This window comes from Protopterus annectens, chromosome 2.part0, assembly GCF_019279795.1.
Source record: "Protopterus annectens isolate FY-2018-M chromosome 2.part0, PAN1.0, whole genome shotgun sequence".
Taxonomy (NCBI): domain Eukaryota; kingdom Metazoa; phylum Chordata; order Ceratodontiformes; family Protopteridae; genus Protopterus; species Protopterus annectens.
Window position 1 is genome coordinate 494,002,781 of NC_056728.1, and position 26,161 is coordinate 494,028,941.

Here is a 26,161-nt window from a genome sequence, read left to right on the forward strand (position 1 = left end):
ATTTGAAAGTGACACTAGCACATTTTTATATAATGATAAAATTTAAGTGAAAAAGTGCTGAAAGATAAACTGGATACTGGAGAATTTTATTTAGAAAAAACAAGTTTTCCCCTTCAGAAAATGAAAATACTTGGTTCAAGCTTTGGCCCACAATGGGAAAAAAATAAACAGCATATGTGGCATCCCCTCTACAGAACAAACTATAGACATGACAGCATTAATACTGAACAGTGTCAGGAAAATTGCAGGGAGTAAGTTCTGCAGGTCAGTGACCGACTCCTATTGGAAAAAAAACATGTTATAAGATCTGCAGCAAAAAAAAAAAAAAAGCCACCTCAGAGATTTATCAACTGCTTAATACAATATGACAAACTAGGTGAACAAAGTGGACTTCCTGGTCCTTAACTGTTTAACAGGTAATGTTTTTCTATCTACTATTTTTATTTTGCTTTGCTTTACTTTATGACACCTCTCAAAGTTATTAAAAAAATGATCACCTGGCATGTGACATTAAGTGCAACATATAAGTATTATAGCTAGGAAGGATAGTTACCATTTTTATCTCAGCTGCTGCTTTATTCACTTGATTTTCTGAGTCTTGCACTCTGTTCTGTCTTTCTAGAAACTCAGTTATTCTCTCTTCACAATGGTTCTTTTCCTGTTTGATCTGACTGTCGCACTGTGCACTTAAGTAACAAAGAAATTTTGATAATATGAATGGGAAATTCTTTAAATCATTTTTTCACTTTTGTACATAAGAAATTATACAAAATATGTCCAACATAAAACTAATGACAGAGACTGGATGATGACGACACTGCATAGATTAGATTAGACAATCTGTACACAAACATTCTAAAATTAGGTGCTTAGTAAATAATTTTTAAGTCTCTGAGTTTATCAAAGTAAAAACTCAATTTCTGGAGGATAAAACAGGACTGGAAATTGGACTACACGTACATGAAGTTAAAGCTTTTTAACTAGTGGTTATTTCCAAGAAACCTGTAACCCTAAAATACTGCTCTTTTGAGACTACTTTTTGTTTTACACTACACTCTAACTTTACACTTAAATACATAATGTTTTAGGACTACATTATAGCTTACAGCATTCATATCTGCTATCCAGAAATGATATCTAGACTTTTGTTTTAAACTTCTGTTTTGAAAACGGTGCAGCTTGTCAGTTTTGCTCACTATTCTGACCTTAACAATAATTCTAAACGACTGACTATAGTTCTGTCAAGCTTTCTGGTTTTCTAACAATTTTGTGCCACAGATGCTTAGAAATCCTACCATATATTACATACACATAGGCTAACATTATGAAACAAACCAGAAATGAATGGATGCCTACATTTTTCCTCTACACATTTAAAATGAGGGCATCATTTTTTTAAGAATATATTTGACTTCTAGTTCAGACATTACAGTAATGCAATAAATATGTGAATCAAATATTCAGATTCTCTGTCAGAACACAAGTTGAATGTATGTCACTAATAATGGCAGAAAAATCAGCAAGTCTAATGGTAATGTAGGCCTAGTGGTCATCCCTCCCAATACATAACTAAAGTTTTAAAGCAGTCTGACAATTTCTAGAAAAATGTTGAGAAATACATCATGACACTGAGCTACCGATGGCATTTATTTCATGACTTATGACTTTTTTGCATAAAGACAAATATACACCAGCTATGTGCAATACTTCTTGTATGCATATACATTTTTCTTCACACTCTTCTGGGAGACAAGTGTTTTCTGATGGAATATGCCAATGACTGCAGCATGAAAGGACAATGCTGGGACAAAAATCTGATTTATTTTCATATATAATGTAACTGCAACATTAATTATGAACTACCAGAATTAAGACTTTACTCACGGTGAGAGATGACTTGAGCCCTGTTATCAGTCATTTAAATCATAAGAATTGCTCCACCTTTAGAACCACTATGGTTGTAGCCAGCATTTGGCTATTCACAAGGGCCAGTTGCTAGGTCATATGGAACATGTTTTTTCTCTGCCATTCTTGGAAAATGAGAAAAGTGTTGTACAGTCCAATGAAAAGACATGCACGTGAATGTTACTAAAATCTAAAGTAGACACCTAATATCCATGAAATAAAATGGAAACTGTAATTACCAATGACCTGAAAGTTTTTGTAACAAATGCACAAAAGCTTTTTTTTTTTTTTTTATCACAACACTATTCAAAAACCTAAACATCAAACCTCTCTCAATTGATTTTGCCAGAAATAAAATACAGTTTGTGATCATACTCACCGTAACAGTAGCTCTTTGTGTATCGGGATCTCTCCTGCAGTATAAACAAGCAAAGCTTCACAAACAAAAGAAAAATATATTTGAGTTGATGAGTTTAAGTTTTTTTAATAAATAAAAAATAAATTTTGCACAAGCAGTCTGAAGAACTCTGTTTAGTTTGAAAGTGCTTACTTGATTTTTATTAGTTTAAAGGTCCATTTAAGCTGCTGAGTTTCTTCAGTTTTTTGGTAAGGCGTTGCTTGTTTACTTCCTGTATCTGCTTGCCAGGAGTCAGTGCCCAGATGATGGAAGTGGCATTTCTCTTCACTTCAAGGCTGTGAGTAGGGCACTTTACAAAAAAGGAGAAGCAGCATACACCATTGCATGCTCTTTTCTGCAATAGATCAACAAGCATCCCCTGTACAAACCTGGTAGGACAAAAAGGTTCTTGTCCAGCTAATCAATATCCTCCACAAGGGGAGGCATTTAGTAGCTAGTTATGGAGTAGTTAAAGAGTACCTAAGGAAAAGCGAAGGTACTCTTCATCTTCAACAGCCATCCTTCCTGAATTCCTCACAAGGAGAGTGGAGCCTCTAATTATCTAAACAGTAACCCACAAATTGGGTGAACAACTTACTGCCGCAGCAGCAGTGATCTTATATTCAAATATCTGGTTTTATGTTGTACCATGTTCATAAGACGTATCACTTCTGGCAATAGTAATGTAGTTTGCAACCCTGGTGGTAGCCTGGTCACAAGTCTAGCAAGAAAGTACTCACTGCCTCATCAGAAAACCATGGCAAGGCTTGCTCTGCTCCTGAACTATATTACACAGTTTGTAGTGCTGAGGAAAAAGGTGTGAATGGTGAACCAAGCAGCTCCCTCACAAACACTCTGCACTGACACATTTTTAAAGAAAAGATGCTATTGCTTCCATCCTGGTTGGTTGGGCTCTGAGCTGCCCTTAGTGTCTTACCATGAAGATCATTAACAGAAGGCAATGCAGTTTACCAGCTCACCTTCTTTGCTTATATGGTAAAAAAGATGCAAGAAGTACAGTTGTGTAAGAACTTATCATAACAGTAGATGTCCTACTAATCGCTGTTACAGTATTCCAAATTGTTAGGTTATCTCGACAGATAACCTGGACATCTTGCTGGGGTACCAAAGCCAAAGTTTTCCATAGAACCGTACACCTAACGTATGACCTAAGCCCATGAGTGCAAAGGCATATAAGCAGATTTAACAGCATAACACTCCAGAGTACCACAAACCAGGAAGGCTGTAGACAACTGAGGATAATAAAGTTATTGTTCAGCTAAGAAGGGAGAAGTCAGAAAATACAACCTGCCAAAGTATGTGAAAAAAAAGGTACAGCAAGATAGAAAATGGAGGATAGCGGGGTGGAAAGGAATACTGCAACAGTGATTAGTAGGACATCTATAAGTTCTTACACAACTGTACTGTGTCTTTAATTAGACCACTGCTGCAGTATTCTAAACTGCTGGGTGATTCTCAAAGCTTAAACAATGTAAAGGGTGGCTGGATGAGACACAGGAGAGCTGTCAAGCAGTTCAGAGAGGACTAATCCGGCTAAGATAGCTCTGGATTTAGAAAAAGCATCTACCCTGTAATGTTTGGTAAAAGTATGCATACAGGGCCAAATAGCTGCTTTTAGGATACTTCTCGAGTCTATGCTCTTGTAAAAGGCACCAGAGGAGGCCACTGATCTAGCAGAATATGCTTTCAGTGGTGAAGTTAAAGATTTGTCATAGTTAAGTGCAGCAGAAGGGTGATGGCTTTAGAAATCCACTTAGCAATGGTTTGTTTTGAAACTTGCCTACCTAGCTTGGTGTCTTGAAAGTAAACAAATAGTTGGTCAGTCTTGTGGATAGACTTATGCCTTGTGCAGGTAGAATGTGAGCTGTTATGTACATCTAGTGAATGCAGGATTCTCCATCTCCCTTATTCTGAGGATTAGGGAAGAAGGGGGATTGAAGGTCTGACTGAGGGAATAGCTCATTCACTACTTTAGGCATAAATAAGGGGTTTGGCTTCAAAGACCTTCTGTCCTTATGAAAAAAAAGCAAGAGAGAAGATGCCACCAGGGCCTGGAACTCGAGACTTGGCTAGCTGACATAAGGGCTACAAGAAGTATGGTTTTGTAAGTACAGAGTCTGAGAGAAACAGCAGTTACTGGTTCAAAAGGGAGAAGAATGAGTTTTTCAAGAAAAAACGTGAAGTCCCAGGGAAGAATAACTTTCCTAGGTGGTTTTAGGTGGGGTACACCTTTCAATAACTGTTTACCTATAGCTATGCAGAAGGAGGAGGTTGAGAGGTAAGCAAGCAGAGACGGCAGACAGGTGTGCCTTGATCGAGAAGTATGCCATTCCAGTTTTTAAGAGCTCACACAAATAAGACAGAAAAATGTGGACAACTTTGTACAGGGTCCTGTTCATGAGCATGACAGCAAAATGATTTTTTCCCCTTTTAGATATGCAAGATTTTCAGGTTGTAGGTTTCCTCGCCTTCTGGAGAACCTATAGCACATCCTTAGAAAACTGGTGTCTGAAAGAGATCCGAATTCTATCATCCATAGTGTGAGGCTGAGAGATAAGTTGGGGTGCAGAAAAGAGCCCTTGAGTTGTGCAAGCAAGTCCATTATGTGAGGTAATTTATGGTGATGACCCCAGGCTAGGTGTCAGAAAAGGGAGTGCCAATACTGCCTTGGCCAAAATGGAGTCACCAGTAAGATCTTTGGTTTGTCTCTAAATCTTTAGTAAGACCTTTGGAAGAAGTGGCAGAGGAAGGAATGCGAAGAAGAACCTCCCTTTCCAAGGAAATTACATGGCATCCATTCTCCATGGTTGAGGACAAGAAGTCCTGGTGCAAAACAGAGAAAATTGTTTGTTGTGAATGGAGGCAAATAAGTCTATCTGTGGTATACCCCATTTGTGGACTTTATCTAGGAAGGTCTCCCTGCGCAACATCCATTTCTAAGGGTCTTCCCTTGATCGGCTTAGAAAATCTGCTAGGACACTGTCTTGTGAGGGGATGTAAATTGCTTGGAGGAAAAGGTTTGCTTTTTTTGGCCAGATCCCACGCCAGAAGAGCTAGATTGCATAGCTGGTAAGATCAGGTGTCCTCCTGCTTGTTTACGTACCACATAACTGTAGTGTTGTCTGTGAAAATTCTCAGTGATCATGGGGCCCAGGCATGGGAGAAGACCTTGAGGGCCTGAATTAGTGCCCGCTTCTCTCTTTCAGGTTGATGTGCTCTGACCATTGATTTGTGGGCCATTGTCCCTGAACTCTCAGAGAGCCCACCCATGTCACCCATGCAATGTCTGAAGCATCTGTGTGCAACTCTCACAGTATCTGCATACTGAAAATAGGCCTGGATTGAGGTTTACCAGTGACACCCACCATTTAAATTTCTTTCTTCATTCAGGGGAGAAAAGGGATCCAAACTTCCACAGGTTGGGAATACTAGGACCAGATGGATTTCAGCTACCACTGGATCTTTCTCATAAGAAGTCTGGCAAAAAGGACCATGGGGATAGTTTCGGAGCAAATCTGAAGAGGTAGAAGATATCTGAAATAAATGGAGAGGCACAACTGTGCCTTGCCTAGAGGCAGGAAAGCCTGCATAAGCTTGGCATCTAATATGCAGCCCAAGAAGACAAGGTTTTGGGTTGGTTGCGGTGTAGATTTCTGGAAGTTGATCATGAACCCCAGACTTTGGAGTAGGAATACTGTGAAGTTTAAGTAAAAGAATCTGTGGAGAGGATGGCTGTATTAACATCTACGTGTGGGAAAATCTGAATTTTCAGAGTCCTGTAGAAGGCTATTACTCAAGCCAGAAATTTTGTGAAAACCCTGGGAGCAGTAAAAAACCAAAAGGCAAATCAGAAAACAAAATGTAATGAGCAACCACAGAACCTCAGAAAGTTCCTGAAAGTGGGGTAGATCAGAATGTGGAGTTGGGCATCTTTTAGATCCAAGTATACAAGAAAGGCTTGCGGGATTATGAAGGGGAGAAGAGTTTGGAGAGAGAGAACTTTGAATGAGATGACCTTGAGGAATGTGTTGAGAATGGACAGATCCAGTACTGGGCTCCGTTCTCCTTTTCTTGGAACACGGAAAAGCCTTGAATGTAACCCTTTTCCCACAAATTCTTGTGGTACAGGCTCTATTGTACCTTGGTCGAGTAGGTCTTGAATAATGGGAGAAGGGAATAGTTATCTGGTTGGGAGGTGGAAGAGGGCTGGCTTTCAATGAAGGGACTTCCAAGTCATTCTGTAACCATGCTAAATAACAGAGAAAACTCATTTGTCTTTTGTAATAAGCTGCAAATTTCACACAGGATGAGGCAAACTTTTTTTGGACAATGGGAGTCAAAGACCATAGGGGACCCTCCTAGATTTTGAGACCCTGTTGGCTTTGCCTTAGGATAGTTTCCTAAGCATTTTCTTGGCTTTATGAGTGGGCCTAGGATGTCGGCTTGAAAGCGTAGTTTCTTTGGTATCTAGGAACCAAAGTAAGAAAATTTTGTCTGAAATTTTTTAACATTTCCTCTTGCTCTTGTAAAGCTTTAAACAGGCTGACTGTATCGGGGCAAATAAAAGATCCCTATTCAAAGGAGAATCTAGTAACTTTAGTTTAATATCCTCAGGCAGGACCTGAGATCTTAGCCATCCATACCATCTGATAAATGAACCTGTGACAGCTACTCTAGAGGATGTGTCCACTGTATCACAGCTGCATTTAATGCTATGCCTAGCTACCTGTGAGGCCAGAGCCACCACAGACATGGCCTGTTGCTTACTGCCTTACTCTTCCATAGAAGACAAAGTTTTACTTTAATGTCCCAAAATAGACAGCAGATATTTAGTCATCTGGGTCCAATAATTCAGGGATCTGAAGGTTAGAGTGAAAGATGTGGATACCTTCTTGCCCAGTCTATCCATTGCTCTGCTGTCTTTATCTGAGGGAAGGGCATTAGTAGCAGGTAGGAATTTATAAGGTTTGTCCATAACCATGAAACACATAGTAAGGTCTGCCAAGGGATTCCTGTACAGAAATGTCAAGTCTTTAGGTACTTTTAGAATTTATCAGGACTTTTAGAGGCAGGTGGCTGACAGTCGGGAAGATGAAGTAGATATGAAGGCATCCAGAAAGGCCTACAGATTATATCTTTTTTGCACATCAGAAATCTACTTAGATTCCCATTCAGAAAGTTTTATCATTTTAGAGGCGGTTTCCCCAAATGAAGTTTCCTTAACAGGGGAATCTGGAGAAAGGCGGTCTTCATCATTAGAGGCAACCTGGCCTGGAGAGTGGATCGCATGAGTTTAGGCTATGGAGTTCTCAGAATCGGATTCTGCCTCCTCCTCAGAGAAAGTTTCTAAATTTCTCTTTTAAGGGGTAGAAGTAGTAGAAGCACAGGATGCAAAGAAAGGTGGTTTGAGTGCCACTATGGCCTCAAGGAGGCCCTGAGAGAAAAAAACTCCTTTTCCTTGGACATCTGGGGAAGAAACATTTTTGGCTTTCTGTTTTTCATTTTAGGTGTGGTGTCCCCTTTCACAAGACACAGTGGTTCCAACCCCTAAAGGTTGTACCTCTATAAGAGTATTTCCTTCTAAATAAAATTGTAGAATACCTTCAGGTTCTTCAGAACAATTATACAGGGTTCCACTCCTTTCTAGTATCAGTAACATTAGTCATTTCAGGCATGCGTACCTCAGGCATCATACTAGCCTCTTGCAGGGTTGCAGTAGCAGTCATCTAAGAATACATCATGCACACTGTCAGTTCCAAGACCTCAGTGAGTATGTCAGAGTCCAAATGGTCATACAAATGTCAGGCCAAGGCCACTTAAGCTACTTAATCGGAATCAATGAGACATCAGGGGTGAAAGGGTCTGCAATCTTGGCTTGGGGGAGGCACTTAGCGTGCAGGGTTTCTAAGTAAGTGTCGAGTTTCAAGACATGTGCCTGTAAGGTTTTGGAACAAAAGACTGGCAAAACGTGCACTTTTTTTAATTGTGCTCTGCACCTATATGGAAGAGGCACTGGAATGGAGATCTTTTTAGGGAATCTGCCTGCCACAATCACACTTTCCACTCCATGCTGACATTTCATATAGCAAAAAACACCAAAGGTCATAAGAAAAATAAAGGAAGATTCCCCAACTGGGCACTTATCTGAACCAGTGAAGGCCAATGATACCAACTACTACTTGTAGAACAGACAGACAGGTACAAGACCTGTATTCAGAATGGAGGTGAGAGAGATGAATACTTTCACTCATATGTTAGCTTATGTATCCTTTATGCCCACAACCACAGGTCATACGTCAAAAGTATGGCTTTAAGGAAGTTTTAGGTTTGGTATCTTGGCTGGACGTTCAGGCTACCTGGTGAGAAACCCAACAGTTTGGAATATTAAGGACATCTATTTTTTTTCCTTTTTTTAAGCTCTTTTGTTCTTTGAGTACAGCACCTCAATTGTCTGTGAAAGTCCTACACCAGGCATCGTTCCTCTTTGGCTTGGAGTAACACAGGCAACTGAACTACTTCAAGTATTGCTAACTCTGACACCTCCTTAGGTATAGAAGGTAAGCTAGTTCCGACTGCCACCCTCTCTGTGTGGAAAACTGTGCAAAACCCTTTATACATTCAGTCCTGAAATTCTCCTTGCTAAGGTAATGGCCACTAGAAACAGTCTTCCATGACAACTACTTTGGTCCTACTGCACTGGCTGGCTTGAAAGAAGGCACAGTTAGCTTCTCTATTACAAAATTCAAGTCCCAAGAATTCTGGGGGGGGGGGGGGTGTTCTTGGTGGCCTCAAGCAGAGGACCCTTTCAAGAACTGCTTGACCATGCAGATAGAGTCAGGCGAGGGACCAAAGGAAGGCAGACTGCATCACTCTCTTATAACAGGTACCTGGCAGATACAGCAGTACTTCAGAGGCAGCTAATGACTCTATATGATAATTTGAGCAGCAGCAAGATAATATTTCCCATTTTGCTAGGCAGGATTTTCTGCTGCTAGACTTTCTTATCACCTACATGCTATGGACCAACTCAATGATGAAGCTGCCCAAAAAGAAATGATGTTTCCGTCCAACAGACTGACAGCCTAAGACCCCCTGAGGTTTGGGTGAACAAGGGCTTCCTATCCATTTATAAGTTAGTAAAGTGCAAGGAATGGAAGTGGTATGGGCTCATACTTACTTATTTACAGCAACCTGGAGAAACAGTTGTCTGCCTTGGCCAGAACATGGTTATAAAAATGAGCCTTGTTTCTTCCTCTCCTGCCTTCAGCAGTATCTCTGGAAGGAAGGGAAGGGTAGAAAGCCATATGGTAGGCCCTGCTCCATAGTACTGTGAAAGCATTCACTACCTAGGATGGCCTTGCTTAAGTACCTGTCACAAAATTTGTAGAGTTGGTGGTTGTCTTGGGAAGCAAACAAATCCATGTCTGAGATTCCCCACTTTGGAATTAATTTATATATGACTTGCCTGCCCAATTTACACTTCTGGAGGATGGAAGCAGTCCTACTCAGCTGGTCTGGTAGAGAATGGTGTGTTGAAACGATGCAAAAAGCCTGCACATAAAACCAATGAAAGTGGCCAGTTCCTAAGCAATCTTGGTTGGTATGAACAGCTGAAAGGTGAAGTCCCTTTGATTATGTACTGCATTAGTACATACTCACTTCCAGCGGGACCTGGTACCATCTTGTTTAAAAAAAAAATACATTGGGTACAGACCAATGTTAACATTTAATTGACATTTATGAGTGTTCTCTTATGCTGCACACACTTTTTCCTTTGTACTTTCAATGGGATTGTGTGAGCTTCTCAGGCAGTATCTGAGGTTATGTGTGACTAAAGGAACCCAGGGGGGTTACAGAAATGTCATTCCTGTGATGGGCTGCACTTGCTGTGTCCATCATATGAATTACTTCTAGATTATGGAAAGCAATGGTAATGGTTTCTCTACAGAGTAGTGGCATTATTCCCACAAGTTTTTAAGCTACCCCACGGCAATCCAAATGTACAGCCTGACTAGTGGCATCCATCAAAATGGAAGCTAACAGTAATTCAGAGCCTTTAAGTACCACCATGACTTCACAGGAATTATATGTGCCATTTGGGATAAGAAAGAATGCAGGAGCCAGAATTGCTTTTGTGGGAAGGTAGTCTGCACACTAACCTCAAAGAGGTCTTGGTGGAGGCAAGCATCTGCCCGAATTTCTGGATGTTTCCAAAAATTCCCAGATTGGTCAAAGACAATGGATAGTGTCATTCAGAGCGCTGTGATACTCCACTTGTGACTTGGCTTGGAGCAGGCTGTCACTTAGATATAAGTAAATATAGAGTCACCTCATCCCTAAGCAGGTTAGCACGGAAACTCCAACACCTGCATGTTTTTACAGGACTAAAGCCCAGAAAACAAACTGAAAATATTTCATTCTCACAACAAATATGAGGAACAGAGTTCCTGCCAACAGGAAAATGGAGATAGGCATCCTTCATATTCAGGATTACTCTCAAAGAATCCTGCATCATCAGAGAGAAAGAGGTGTACAAAGTTAGCATTTTTATTTTTTTTCAAAGTGTCCACAAAACACCTGCAAGGACTGTCCCCCCCCCCTTTTTTTTTGGTTACCAAGAGTAGCCTAGAGTAAAACCCTGGTCCTTTGCTGTGCTACAAGAATCCTTTCAATGGCAACAGCTTCTAGCAACTGAGGCAAAGTATTGAATGTTTCAAAGATCTGGTCCATGGCAGGGTAGACATTTCAACAAAGAGTAGGAATGCTTTAAACTCTATTTTGTAACCTGATTCAACATCATCTCTTACCCAAAGATCCATAAAGATCATAAAGCTGAACCAGCTTTAGAAACAATGTAAAATTCTCCCTCCTTGGATATATGCAAGTGCAAGAAGATGAGCAAAGGTGGAAATAAGTATTGAGAGGGGCCCTTCCTGTCCGAGGATCCCTTTTCCTGCTTTGCTCCTGCCAAAGACTCTGCCTCTTCTTCATAGCTTCTTTGCAAATCCTTTACTTTCATAAAATGCTCAATATTAGACACTTTTCTGTAAAAGGAACTCTGTTTATAGGGTGCTATCTATTATACTTACTTACAAAAATGATTATTTTATGCATTTATTTATTTTACATTTTTTGCTGGGAAGGTCCAACTGGACATATGTCCTTTTTCAGTGGAGGCTCAGGGAGAAAAGCTCCAAGACATACAGTACATAGTAACAATGATAGAGTAGGTAACACAAAAACATTGGAAATATAGTACAATCAGAGTATTTGTAGTTACATTCAGAGCAACAGAAATTAAATGTCAATAGATAAATATGCAGAGACATCTAGTTTGGCAGATGTAGCGATTATAACAAATATTTACAAAGAGTTATGTGCAGTCAGCACAATGCTTATCACAGTGGTCCTATACAGTCAGGCAAGAAGAGGTTAATGAATAGAGTGGAGCAGAGGAGTGAGCTATCCAGGGGAGCTACAGCAACAGAGCCAGGAATTTCCAAGGTGGGGTTTTAGGAGTTTTTTAAACTGCACTGTTGAAGCATTGGTCAATTTGAGTTTGGCAGGCTGCTCCAAAGCTTGGGAAGTGTAGTTGGAAAAAAGGGATTCACCAGCTGAGTTTTTAGCTTTAGTGACTTGTAGAGGTAGTTTATTGTTAGAGCAGCGGGATCTTGAAGCGGAGTAGTGTTGTATGATGTTTTTCAGGGTGGGGTGTTTTCTGGGTGTTGGGAGTATTTCATGTGCTGAGACTAGTTGATTAAAATGCAGGAGTTGAGGGAGCTCAAGCCATTTGAGCTGTTTAAGGGATAAACAGTGATGTGACTTGAAAGATGAGTTGGTGGCAAATTTGGAGAAAAGCCAAAAGAAGAAGAAAAAGATTATAACAAGCTTCAAGTTTGACAAGGTCTGTTTTTCGGAGGTTGGTTAATACTGGGGATGCATATAAGAGTGTTGATAAGAGGTGTGTTCTGGTAATTGTGACTTTTGTACTACTTGTTAGAAACTGGTTATTTCTATATTGGAGGCCAAGTTTCTTGTGAACTTTTTTGATGGTTTGGGCTATATGAAGAGCAAAATTCAGGTTGTACCCAGAACAACAACAACAACAACAATAATCAATAAAGCCTTGTTGCAATTCAAACACCCTTATACATACTCCTTGAAGTCCTTTCACTTGAAAACATGTTGACATCCATCCTAACCCAGGTCCTGCAACCACTCAACAAATCAATACAGCTACATCACAAAATAGTTATCCTTCAAACCATATGGTCTCCACCTATACACACCTAACCTTAGATGAACAAGAAACAAGCTTACTGATCTACATGACTAGGTAGCACACCACTCCCTATATAAACAAGAAGCCAAAGAAACTTGAATGAACAAGAAATAAAAACTGAATAAATCCTACTACAGGGATAGGACACTTAACACTTGATAGTACCCATAAAAAGGTGGTGGAATGGCCATTATCTTCTAGAATACTTTAAACTTCTCTATGTCTGATATAACCAAACTCACTCTTTAATGCTGAAATAGTCACATCATTCTTGCAATATGTTCACAAAAGCCATTGCATTATAGGACCTTACCTCGCCCAGGAAATAACATAGTTATTGCTGAAGAATTTCCTTCTTGGGCATCAGGCAACATCTCATTTCAGGAAATCTGAACATTAACTGGCTAGTCCTTCTACTTTCATTGAGATATATGGTTTTACCCAGCTTATTTCAATTCCCAAAAGGTACAACAAAAAGTGTGGTACAGACTCTACCTTATGTTGGACTCTCTCTAATGTCCCAAATAAAATCCTCTCAACAGGTGTCTTACCTAATACCTTAAATGATCACCTACCATCATTGCAATAAGGCATCAAAAACATCATCAGTACAACCGCATAACTTCATCTCTTTTAGTAAGAACCAATTCTTCACAGCATTAAATCAGTCAACTGGCAGGCTCTTCAAACCCTTGCACTTGATGAAGCTGCACCTCTGTTCAACTCAAGTTTCCTTAAGTTACTAAATGAACTATTTCTAATAAGAACTAAAAGAATGAAATTAAATTCAACATCCTGGCTTTCAAAAATTACTAAACTGCACGAGAGACAGAGAGCAACACATAGCCTGGAAAAAACTGAAGCATGTTACAAGCCATAGATGTTCATCAATAATACCATAAATGTTTCAGAAACTCCACAAAAATCAAATCAAAATTGATTAAAAAACTTACTATATTAGCATATGGGCACAACAAACTGTAACAACCCCAAAGCTTTCTAGACTATCAACCAGCTGCTAAAACACAGTATACCAACATAGACTGCACTTACTTTATCTAACCAAACTGACAGTATTGCCAACAAATTCAATACCCATTTCAGTATCCAAACATTAGCCTCTCTTATCAAACTTTTGGCGCAGGCAGACACACATGCCTCTCCTCCATAATTAGCCTCTAAACCATTTGCACTCAAAAAGTACAGTTGTGTACACTTACCATAAATGTAGATGTTAGAGTGTATTCACTGTTGCAGTCATCACTTGTGGGTTATTCCTGCTGGGTAGCCCTCAGTTGGCCCGAATACCAGAGTCAAGTTTTTCTCCCATGCCAGCTGCTGTTGCCTCTGGACTGACATCAGGTCGTCAGTAGTATAAAGGAGAGCAGCCAGCGCCATTACGTCAGTTTTTCTTGCCCTAACCTGTAGGAGCCCCTTGAAGGAAATATTAAAACAGCCCCTGGTGGCCCAAGGCCACAAGAATGACAGTTAATCTCCAAAAAGGATAAGATTAAGGGGGAAAGTGGGAGGGAAAATAGGACTGCAACAGTGAATACACTAACATCTACATTTATGGTAAGTGTACACAACTGTACTATGTTCTTTGTGTTTCACTGTTGCAGTCATCACTTGTGGGAGGATTCCCAAAGCTGAGGAAGGGGAGGATGGAAGTATGAAATTCTTAGGCTTGAGCTAGCATGCCTTGCAGGATTGCAGAGGCAAACCCTGCCTGAGTCCTGGAGAACAGAGACAGGTGGTAGTGTTTGGTGAAGGTGGGGACAGAGGTCCAAGTGGCAGCTTCCAGGATGTCCCTGGTGGGTACTCCTCTAAGGAAGGCAGTGGAAGTAGAGGCTGCCCTAGTGGAATGTGTTCTGATAGCTTTAGGAGGAGCTTTCCCATGAAAGGTGTAGCAGAGTTGTATGCGGTGAGATATCCATTTTGAAATGGTCTGCTTGGAGATGCGCTTCCCTCTTTCCCTGGGGCAAAGCCAACCAACAGTTGATCAGACTTCCTAATGGACTTTTTTCTGTCCAGGTAGTATCTTAACTGTCTGTGCACATCCAGTGTGTGCAGAATTATCTCCCCTTTATTCTGAGGGTTTGGAAAAAAGGTGGGGAGATGTATAGCCTGGTTTAGGGTCACATCTGATACTACTTTTGACACTGAATGAGGGATTAATCCTGAGAGACACCCTGTCTGCATGGAAGATAATGAAGGGTTCAGCGGCCATGAGTGCTTGAAGTTCTGACACCCTCCTAGCTGAAGTAATAGTCAAGAGGAAGGCAGTCTTCCAGGAAAGGTGTCTTAGGTCTGCTGATGCAGCTAGTTCGAAGGGAGGAAAAGTCAGTTTTTCTAAGACATAGTTCAGGTCCCAGGCTGGAGTGGGTGCCCTTCTAGGGGGCCTAATGTTAGATTCACCTCTGAGGAATTGCCTAATCAAAGGGTGAGAGAAGACAGGTTTGTTCAGCATGAAAGTGTGCTGAAATGGCTGAGGCATGGATTTTAGTGGAGGAAAAGGAAGAGGCCCTTGTTAAGTAGCTCTGCTAGGTAGTCTAGAATAAGTGGGAGGGACGGCTGGTGGCTGCTGTGACCTTTTGATAGGCACCAGGAGTTTCTTTTCCATTTCTCGGAGTAAAATTTCCTGGTGCTGGACCTTCTGGCTTCCTTAATAATGTCTAGGACCTGCTTACTCAACTGTGGGTTATCCCTGGTCCCTGGGGGATAAGCCATGCGGAAAGTTTGAGTGTGTGCAGGTTTGGATGCAGAATCTCCCCTATGGCTTGTGTCAGGAGGTCTGCAGTTAAAAGCAGGGGCCTGCAAGGCTCCTTGGTCAGGCTGAGCAGCAAGGGATACCAAGGTTGCCTGGGCCAATCTGGTGCTATAAAGATGGCTTTTGGTCCTTCCTGCCTTATTTTGAGCAGTACTCTTGGGAGTAAGGGCGGGGGGGGGGGCGCATAAATGAAGAGACTGGTCCATTGGAATGAGACAGCATCCACATTCCAAGCCAGGGGGTGGAACTCCCTGGTGCAGAATTTGGGCCGCTGATTGATTTGTTGTGAGGCGAAGAGGTCCACCTCTGGTGTCTCCCAGGCCTGGGTGATTTGGAAAAATGTCCCCTTTTGGAGTTTCTGCTCACGGGGGTCTAAGTAGTTTCTGCTTAGATGGTCTGCTAGGGTGTTGTTTACTCCTGGTATGCATTGGGCTATCAGGTGTAGGCCCATGGAGGAGGCTGTCTGCCAGACGCTCATTGCTAGTCGGCAAAGAGGGTATGAGTGCCCCCCCCACTTGCGGATGTACCACATGACTATGGTACTGTCTGTTTTTATGAGGAGGACTCCTGGTTTTAGATGGTCTTGGAAGGATGTGATTGCCTTTTGAAATGCCATCATTTCCTTTAGGTTGATGTGCCAGTGAAGGTGCCTGAGGTCCCAAGAGCCTTGTGTGCATTGGGTGTCTAAATGAGCACCCCAAGCTAGGTCTCAAGCATCTGTGGTGATAGTCTGGCCTTGAGGAAGGTAGGTGAACGGAAGGCCCTTGTTCTGAGTGCATGCCTCTGCCCACCAAAGAAACTCGTTCCTTATGCATGGAAGAGTGGTCTCTCATAGATTAAGAGTGTCGGCACCAAAGGTTCTTTAGGTACCACTGGAGTTTCCTCGTGCAGCCTGGCCAGGGGAATCATCAGAATGCAGAATGACATGTAACCCAGTGCTTGCAGAATTTTCCTTGCTGTGAGTTTTTTTTTTCTGAGAGCTAGCTGGGAGAAGTAATTTGGCAGAAAGCATTTTTTTTCTGGTGAGAGGAAGGCTGTTTGGGAGGCTGTATCTAGGAGTGTACCCAAGAAGGTGATCTGCCTGGAGGGGTTTAGGTTTGATTTTTTTCTGTTGATAGTGAACCCTAGAGAGGTTAGGGTTGTTTGTATAAAGAGCAGGTGCTGTAGTAACTTCTTTGTTGTCTGCATGGATTAGGCAGTCGTCCAGATAAGGGTAAATCTGGATGTTTTGCTGTCTGCAGAAGGTAACCACGGGGGCCAGGCATTTTGTGAAGACCCTGGGAGCTGTAGATAAGCCAAAGGGTAGTGCAGAGAACTGAAAGTGTTGTGAACCTGCTCTGAAGCATGGGTATTTTCTGCAAGACCCCTTATGGGTATATGAAAGTAAGCATCCTTTAGGTCGGGTGGTTAACCCATGCATTTTTGCCCAGCATTAGTACAAGTTTATGAAGAGTTACCATTTTGAATTTTGGGACCTCAAGGAAGGTGTTTAGAGTTGACAGGTCAAGGATGGGTGGCCAAGTGCCTTCTTTTCTTGGCACTAGGAAAAGTCTGGAGTAAAAACCTTTTCCTGCTTGCTCCTGTGGCACAGGCTCCACTGCACTTTGAGTATGTGCACTTGTTTTAATGCTTCTGCCCACTGATTTGGAGGTAGATTTTGGTAACCTGCTAAGGCTGGGACTTGCTGGAAGGTAAATTTGTAGCCCTGAAAAATGATTTTTAAGGGCTCATATCAGACAGTCGAACTTCTACAAGTTCGAACCTCATTTGATTGAGACCATAAGTTCGAATTTGCAGAAGGTCGAGCGTTTCAACTGAAATCTCCGTAAGGGGAGGTTTCCGTTTTGTTCAATGTGGTGCGATCTCAGAGTTGGTATATTTAATTAGCAGGGGGTGGGGGTTTGCAGCCTCCCATGTGGGGGTGCAGGGTGGCTTGCCCCCCTGCTTACAACAGTTTATTTTGTTTTCTTGTTTTTTATCCATAGATGAAGTTTTTTATCCATAGGTGAAGTTTTTTTTAACTCTGAACAGGATCGTTCATACATTCCATGTTCGAAGTTATTAAACGTCGACTATGTGATATAGACCTGATTTTTAATACCCATTGGTCCTTTGTTACAGACAGCCAATTTTGTTTGTAAAGGGATAGCCTTCCTACTAACCTCTGATGGGAGGGGGAGTGGGAGTCAATGGACGTTCTTTGAGTACTGAGTGGACTTGGAACTCCCTGCTGTTGGAGTGGTGGAGGGACACTGCTTAGTTCTTCTCTGGCCTTGGTTTTGTGGTCTAACTGGTCTGTCCCTGTGAGGCCTCCTTTGAACCTGTCTATTGGGGGCTGGAATAGACCAGTGCTTAGGGGCAAAGTTTCTGCGGAATCTGGGAGTTTGAACTTGGAGGAAGTCTTTTAGTGTTTGCATAGATTTAGCTTTATCCTCCAAATTTCTTATGACCTCCTCTGCTTAAGATCCAAACAAGTGGTCTTTATCCAGGGGGGCATCAAGTAGTTTTGATTTTAATAATCCCACCATGCATCGTTTTTTGGTCGTTGGACAGCCACACAAGGTTACTAGTTTAGTTTTGATTTTACATGATCAGGCAGTGGCTGTTCTTTTAGCCATGCATGCCTCCCAATGACTGAACCTGCCACAGCGGCCCTACTTGAGGCTTCTAGGGCATCAAATCTGCAGTGCAGGCAGTGTTTAACTACTTGAGAAGTAGAGTGCAGAAGATCTGCAACTCTTTGGAAGTACTAGTGTCAGGTAAAGATGAAATTTTTTGTTTCATAAGTTCCAAGGTGTGCTGCTGATATTTTAGCAAATGGAACTGGCAGTTAAGAGCTCTAATAGCCAAGGTTGTGGAGGTGTACACTTTCTTACCCCATCTGTCCAGAGCTCGAGTCCTTATCAGAGGGAACTGGGTCTTTAGATGAGCTAGCCTTGGCTCCTTTGGTCCCCTGTGTGAAGACCTCTGGGTCTGCTGCAGGGTTTTTAAACAAGTACTTATGTGAATCAGGCACCCTGTAGTACCGGTCAGGATTTCTAGGAGCAGGGGGTAGGGCATCAGGGGGTGAAGCTAGCTTCATTGTAAACATCATCCACCACATCCAGAATACGAGGGATGGCCAAAGGTCTGTGCCGAGGAAGACCTAGAAACTCTCTTAGTCTTTTCTTAGACTGAGGATAATCTGGGACTTCCCAGTTGAAATGCTCTCTGAGTGTGTGCAGGGTTCCCCAAATGAAAGATCCTCGGGGGGGGGGGCAGAAGGAATAGATTCCTCTGCATCAGAATTTTCAAAGGAGGTGAGAGGTTGTTGTTCCTCATCTGAATCAAGGTAGAATCTGGCTCTGTGTGGACTACAGGGGAAGTATCCCTCTTTCTTTTAAAAGGAGTACTATGGCTACCCCTGATGAAAGTGATGAGGTCCTCCGCCATTTTCAGTAACTGTGTCTGAGGAGGTGGAGGAGGAGTAAGACGGCAACTAGAGACTGTTTTCTTTGGGGTGGTCTTGCATTTAGACCTTGGTAAATCCATTTGTCGTTGGGATGCGGTAGTCAGAGGCGAAGACATTGTTTTTTTGCCTTGAATCGGTTGTGCGAAGAACCTCCTCAGAAGCCGTTGCTTACGTAGCGGCTCCGGACCCAACTGAAGCGGAGACAACCAAGGGATCGGATGATGAAGCATTCCCCGGTGGCATGCTGGACTCCGAAAGGATCTTGGTAGAGGCCTGTGAAGGAAACAAGTCGGGCATCAGGTGCTGTGAATGTGCCTCACTGAATTCCTGAGAATTGACTACTTGCTTCTGGGATAGGTCGTCTAAAGGCTTAAGTTGTGTGGTCTGTCCCTTTCTTTATCCTTTTGTTTTTTAGGAATATCCATAGACTGCTGACTGACGGATGCCATTTTGTAATGTGAGGAACTACTTCGGAAATGCCTGGCTACAAAATCAGCTCTATGGCGAATAGTCCTTAAATCGAAAAGTGTGCAGAACCGACAACGGGAGACATTGTGATCTGGGCCTAGACAAGTAACACACAAGGTAAGAAAGTCTCGGTGTGGCATTTGTTTTCCACAGCGGAGACAATTATCGACTTTTTTGGACATCGGTTAGTGCAAGAAAAAGATCCCCAACGGGGTACTTAGCTTTAGTCATGTTCAGATTCAACTTCCACTCTAGCAACAACCGACCGGCATACACACAAACTGCTTTTGCTTCAGGCTCCACGGTAAGAGGCAAGAAAGACTGATGTAATGGTGCCGGCTTCTCTCCTTTATACCACTGACAACCTGATGTCAGTTCAGAGGCGACAGCAGCAGGTGCAGGGAAAAAGCTTGACTCTGGTATTCGGGCCAACCGACGGCTACCCAGCAGGGATAACCCACAAGTGAAGACTGCAACAGTGAAACACGAAGAACATGTTGTCTCAATTTCTACACTCAAAAAACTATTACTAACCTTAAAAACTTATCATCATTGTCCCTAATAACAGGGTCTAGATCAGTTCACTGAAGTCTAATTACACAGAAGACTTGGCCAACATATGGAAATTTACCTTTTTAACCACTGCAGTACAATCTCGGAGTTGGTATATATAAGTAGAAGGGCACAGCCCCCCTCACACTTTGGTGGGTTTGATGTACTGTGGTGTATGCGTCAGGTGGTCTGTTGGCCAAGTAATTTCCTTCCCTGGGAAAAACATTCACTGATGTGAACGTTCAATGAACAGGCATTTGGTGATTTTGGTTCAATGAACAGTAGTTTGCTGTAATTAGACTTTGACAAACTGATATAGACCTCTAACAACATACCATATGAGTACTTAAAATTGCTGCTGATGCCATAGCTTTTCCTGCCTCTATCCTAATCAATCACCCCATCACCAAAAGCTATGTCACAACCTTATGGAAAAGGTGCTACACTGTTCCTCTCCATAAAAATGGAAACTCAAATGAGATCTCAAACTTCAGGTCTATAGCCATACTGTCTCCACTCTCAAACAGTCTGGAAAACTGTTTTCAGTCTCATCTCCTTAGCTTTCTTACTGAAAACTGCCTCATCCTCCTCTACATAGCACAGTTTCCGTCCTTACCATACTACATGTACAGCCATACTACATGTACAGCTCTCCTTAGTTTTATATCATCTGTTAACCAATACTGAAACTCTGGGAACTTAGTCTTCAGCATTTTTCCTGGATTTACCAAAAGCTTGACATGGTATCCCAACAGAAATTGCTTCAAAACTATCTTGCCTAAGAATACGTGAAACTTCAACATCATGGTTCTCCACCTACCTCTCAAATAGGCAGCAAAATGTCAAAATGGCATACTCATTTTCTTTCCCATTACAGGAGGTGTCCCTCAAGGGTCCATTTTAGGTCTCCTGTTAATATATTCATTAATGATCTCCACCCTAGCTTCTACACAAGCCATTGTCCTACAGTAAGCAAGTGATTCAACAATCATCTGTTCTGCTAAAAGCATAGATAAATTAAAACAACTCAACCAAGAGTCCTTCTCCTGGATGGCTGATACACAGCTGCTCCTTACCCTTAAAACAATCAAAACTGATCCTACTTATCCATACTCATTCAACTGACTACAAAAATAACTTCAAAATCACTTCTAACACCAACACAGAACTAAGCAAGTCAAACTAAGCTTTTAGACACTACTATTGATCAATGCTAAAATGCTGATTATCACAGAAAACGCGTAGTAAAAAATACCCACCAAAAGCTAGGTGGACTCTACAGACACAAACAATACTTAACAGATAATGCCAGAAAAAGTACTGCTCAGTTCCTTCTCAACTCTACACTAATGTTGCTCCCATCCTGATTAACGTACAATCCACTCAACTCTCACTCTTGGAACAGTGCAATAATAAGGTGGCAAAATTTGCTGCAAATCATCACTACAGGGATACATTACTGTTTGACCTTAAGAAAACTTCAGTGGTTAGAGTTAAGGCATTACCTTGTACTATCCCAACTAGTCATGTCCCATAAAAATCATCTATTATCCAAATAAAAGTCCTAGTATGAAAAATATTCTCCAACCTTATAACGAAAACAGATGGTGGAGATCCACTGAAAAAATTTTGGATCTTCCTTCATCTCAATCTAAGAAACACAGTAAACACAAACTATTTTACGACAGAAACAACAGCATACCTGAAAGATACCTGGCACTATGCATGCAGAACTCATGGATAACTTCCTAGCCCTTACTTTATTCTTGCCAAGCACTTAATTACTGGTCCAAAATCTCTTTGTCCTCTATTTTCCTTCTACCTATTATAAGACGTTCTTTCTCACCTCTTAATACTAATCTAGATTTTCTTCCATTTATTTCCTTCTACGAAGTTCTTTTCCAAATAAGTTGCATAGCTCTTTAGATGCTGCTGCTAATAACTAATGTTAATGTTTAAAAGTTATACATTTGTTGATTATTTGTACACCTCTGTTTACTATGTTCTTTAGGTAATGCATGTTTTGCAGTTTTTCCTCTCTGAAATAAGTTTCATAACTCATTACATGATGGATGAAAAGACTAGTAAACTAATGAAATGTCTTTCTTTCCTCTTCCAGTCTTAAATACTTATTTGGAAGCAGCCCAAACAGTAATCCCTTTTCAGGGATGCTTTTAAAAAAATGTCCTCTGGTATCCTTCAATAAAGACGGTATTCTTAGCTAGTGTTAGCTGCATATTAATGTGACTGTAGCCATTTCTACAGCATAAGCATCAATGACATCACAGCCAGATTTTATAATATCTCGACCTATGCTAACAGCCATATGCAGTAGCATAAATAATCTAAGTGACTCATCAGATAACTTACTCATCACATCCTTCATTTAAGGATTTCAACTTGACATTAAAGCATTTATGTTGGGCAATCAAATGCTTTAATGCCCAGTGAGAAGTGTATAACTTTTTTCCAAAGCAGTGCATCACCGTACTCGGTCCGTCATTTCGAAGGGTGTTTAAACCTTGTCACACCCTGGGAACTCACTCACAGCATTTAGCAATATAATAGCAGGATCAGTCACAGAACAGTATTTGAACTTTTCCTGCACCTTGCATCAGGATGTTTACAGGCTAGAGTTTCTCACACTGGTTCATGGGAGGTGCTCTCGAACAGGTCTTTTCCTGGATGACTGAAGGGGTCATTGTAAAGCCTGGGCTCCAACAAGCTTAGGTGCTCCAAGCACCTCTTCTCTTCAATGTCTCCAGAAGGCCTTTTGCCTCTCATTAAAATGTTCCCTTACAAGGTTGAGGGTGGCTCAGAAGGGGACATCCTTTGAAGAACAGACAGAAAGCAGAACCGTCTTCATCTGCACCATACCCTAGTAGAAACAAAATCGACAAGAACAGTCCAGTTCTTCCTTCTTGTTGAACTCTGACAGTGAACCATTTATTCTCTTTCAGTAAGTATAGCAGTGTCAGAGTTAGAGAGGGAGGTGGTGCATGTACTTTTTGCCAAAATGCTATGTACACCTTGGAAAAATCACTCAGTTGAAGATACAAGGGTGCTTCATGAGGTGGATTTGTCTGTCCCTGGCACTAAATGATCAACAAGTTCTGCTGTCACTGTGGCTGCTTTTACACAAGTACATTGGAAGTACAGCTTTTCCTGAACACTGTTTTTTGAAAAAAACATGACAGAAATGTCTATTGCTGGAGGCTATTCTCCAGTGGCTGGCAACAAAACATCATCCTTTGTGGACACATGAGAACTGGTGTTTGGTTATGACACTGCTGTTTCAATCCTTGACACCTTGCTGTACTGCACATCTGCAAATCTCAAGGTCAGCCTTCAAAGGGAGTTCAACAGGTAGAGAAGCAATAGAAGGCTTAAATGCTGGAGGCTGTCAATACTACACCCCACCAGAGCAGCAGCCCTTTAGCTCTTGTGAGCTCTACCAGTGGATTTCTTTAATCACTACTTTCCTTATACTTCAACTTTCTACAACGATGTTTACTGTTACAAAATTTCTTTGTCCACCAACAGATGATTCCACTGTTAGAAGAGAAGAAAGATGCCACTTCACCCACTGTTATAATCCTCTTAAGCTCAAACCAAGCCTAAAAGTAACAGACCCTACAGAGAAAGGGCTTCTTATTAATGAGAGCAGAATGTCAGAATGAGAAAACCTGGTAATTTCCCCCATGCAAAATAAACAATGAAGGTGACAGTTGTTTAGGTGCACTTGTCACCTTCAAGCACACCTGTTCATAATCTTTTCTGGGAACATTTATTTATTTATTGACGTTTGTTAACCGGGTTACTCCAAGCTCAGCCAGGGGTCTATTTTCAGTGGAGACCCGAGGAGAAAAGCTCCAATAAATTAACAATTGTTACAAAGATATAAACAGATAACACAAGTCTACTAGTAAGTAATAGCATGGCATAACATAAGTCTATTAACAAGTAACAAATCTATAAATATTAAATATTAAAAAAACAGAACTTAGTGAAATACAATACATGAGGCAATTCAAATCTATAAAGAGTCAATAGTAATACATGAACCTATTATTTATTTATTTTTTTTGGTGCATTTAAAAATAGGAAAAAGAGGGAAAGTAACAAGGTGCAGGGTATATGAGGAAAAAAAATTATGCAGATAAGAAGGAAGAATAAGTCAAGTGGGGGGTTTGACAAGGGCAGGACCACAACTTTTGTAGATAAAGTTTCAGTTCTTGTTTGAACAGGTATTTTTGAGGAGTGCTTCTTATATTGAGAGGGAGTAAGTTCCAAGCACGAGCTATGGAGTATTTATAAAGGGACTTTATAATGTTTTTATTGGGTTTGTATATGTCAAGGAGGTGTCTGCTGGTAGTACGGAGGTGGCGTTGGGGGTTATAGTAGAACAGTAGATTAGAGATGAAGGGAAGAAAGAGGGATCAATTCAGGGTGTAGTGTGCAATATGTAGTTGAGAAAGAAGCCATTGTTTAGGGAATTCAGGCCATTGGAGTGTCTTAAGGGCGAGGTAGTGATGGGATTTGTAAGGAAGATTGGAGGCAAATCTGGCTATTTTGTTCCATGTTTTCTCTAGTTTGGAGAGAAGAGATGTTTGAACATTAGTAAGGACGCGGGCAGCATAAAGAAGATGAGGTAGAAGGAGTGACTGAGCTTTGGTTGTGATAGAGAAGACCAAGTTTCTGGAGTTTTTTTTTTTTTATACATTGTTGGATATGTATATCAAATTTTAGTTCATCATCAATGATTACTCCAAGTAGTTTGGTATGGGGTTCAGGTTAGATAATGTTGCTGTTGAGGGAAGTGACAGAGAAGGAGGGTTTGTGCAGAGCAAGTGTTTTGGGAAGGAAGAGAAGGAGTTTAGTTTTTTATTGGATTTAGTATGAGTCAATTTATCAGAAAGACAGATTTCGACAGAGGAGAAGGTGTGCTGAGTGAGAGCTAGAAGTTCAGAAATGCTGTGGAGAGAGGTGATGAGAATGGAATCATCGGCGTAGTGTAGAAGTGTTGAGAGGTTAATAGCAGAGTGAAGTTTGTTAGTGAAAATATTGAACAGGAGGGGGCCAAGGATAGATCCTTGAGGGACGCCAGTGTTTACTGGGAAGAAAGGGTAGAGGACAGTTTGCCAGTCAATGGATTGCTGCCTGCCGGAGTGGATACAAAAAGTGTGCACACCCCTGTTAAAATGTCAGGTTTTTGTGATACAAAAACATGAGACCACAATAAATCATTTCAAAACTTTTCCCACCTTTAACGTGACCTATAACCTGTACAATTCAATTTAAAAACAAACAAATCTGTTAGGGGAAAAAATATATAAAAAAAAAAAAATGTACAATAAGCTGGTTGCATAAGTGTGCACACCCTTAAACTAATACCTTGTTGAAGCACCTTTTGATTTAGTTACAGCATTCAGTCTTCTTGGGTAGGAGTCTATCAGCATGGCACATCTTGACTTGGCAATATTTACCCACTCTTCCTTGCAAAAGTGCTCCAAATCTGTCAAATTGCGAGGGCATCTCTTGCGCACAGCCCTCTTCAGGTCACCCCACAGATTTTCTATTGGATTTAGGCCTGGGCTCTGGCTGGGCCATTCCAAAACTTTAGTTTTCTTCTGGTGAAGCCATTCTTTTGTTGATTTGGAAGTATGTTTGGGGTCACTGTCGTGTTGAAAGGTGAAATTCCACTTCATCTTTCGAGCAGATGCCTGAAGGTTTTGGGCCAAAACTGACTGGTATTTGCAACTGTTCATAATTCTCTCCAACTTGACGAAAGCTCCAGTTCCAGCTGAAGTAAAGCAATCGCAAAGCATGATACTGTCACCACCTTGCTTCATCGTGGGGATGGTGTTCTTTTGGTGATGCGAAGTGTTGTTTTTGTGCCACACATACCTTTTGGAATTGTGGCCAAAATGTTCAACCTTGGTCTCATCAGACCATAACACATTTTCCCACATGCTTTTGAGAGACTTGATGTATTTTTTGTAAATATTAGCCAAGCCTTGATGTTTTTCTGTGTACGAAAAGCATAGCTGGCTTTAGGCACCAGCGAACCCTGGGGTTGCTGGGGGTCTCCTGTTCCTGGGAGGCCCCCAACCACTGCAAGTTATCTTGTCTTGACATTTTGCAACATGTCTGTCAAAACAACAGCAGCTAGTACAGGAATCTTGAATATTTAATAAACCAGGTGGGTAATAACTTTTATTTATATCTCCTTTAAAATTCAAAGATATTGCTGGTTATAGTAACAGTGTCTTATCAGGCAACAGCTTTCACAATTCCATTAAATATTTTACCACT

The 26,161-nt window shown here is 41.3% G+C and overlaps 1 protein-coding gene across 2 annotated transcripts in view; it reads right to left on the reverse strand.

Moving 5' to 3' along the window:
* Nucleotides 1–26,161, reverse strand: part of GOLM1 (golgi membrane protein 1) — a 1,295,551-nt gene that overhangs the window by 483,785 nt on the left and 785,605 nt on the right. For both annotated transcript variants that reach the window (XM_044060901.1, XM_044060899.1), the window contains exon 6: nucleotides 554–686. In XM_044060901.1, coding sequence (XP_043916836.1) covers nucleotides 554–686 — 133 coding nt within the window. The remainder of the gene's footprint in view (nucleotides 1–553; nucleotides 687–26,161) is intronic.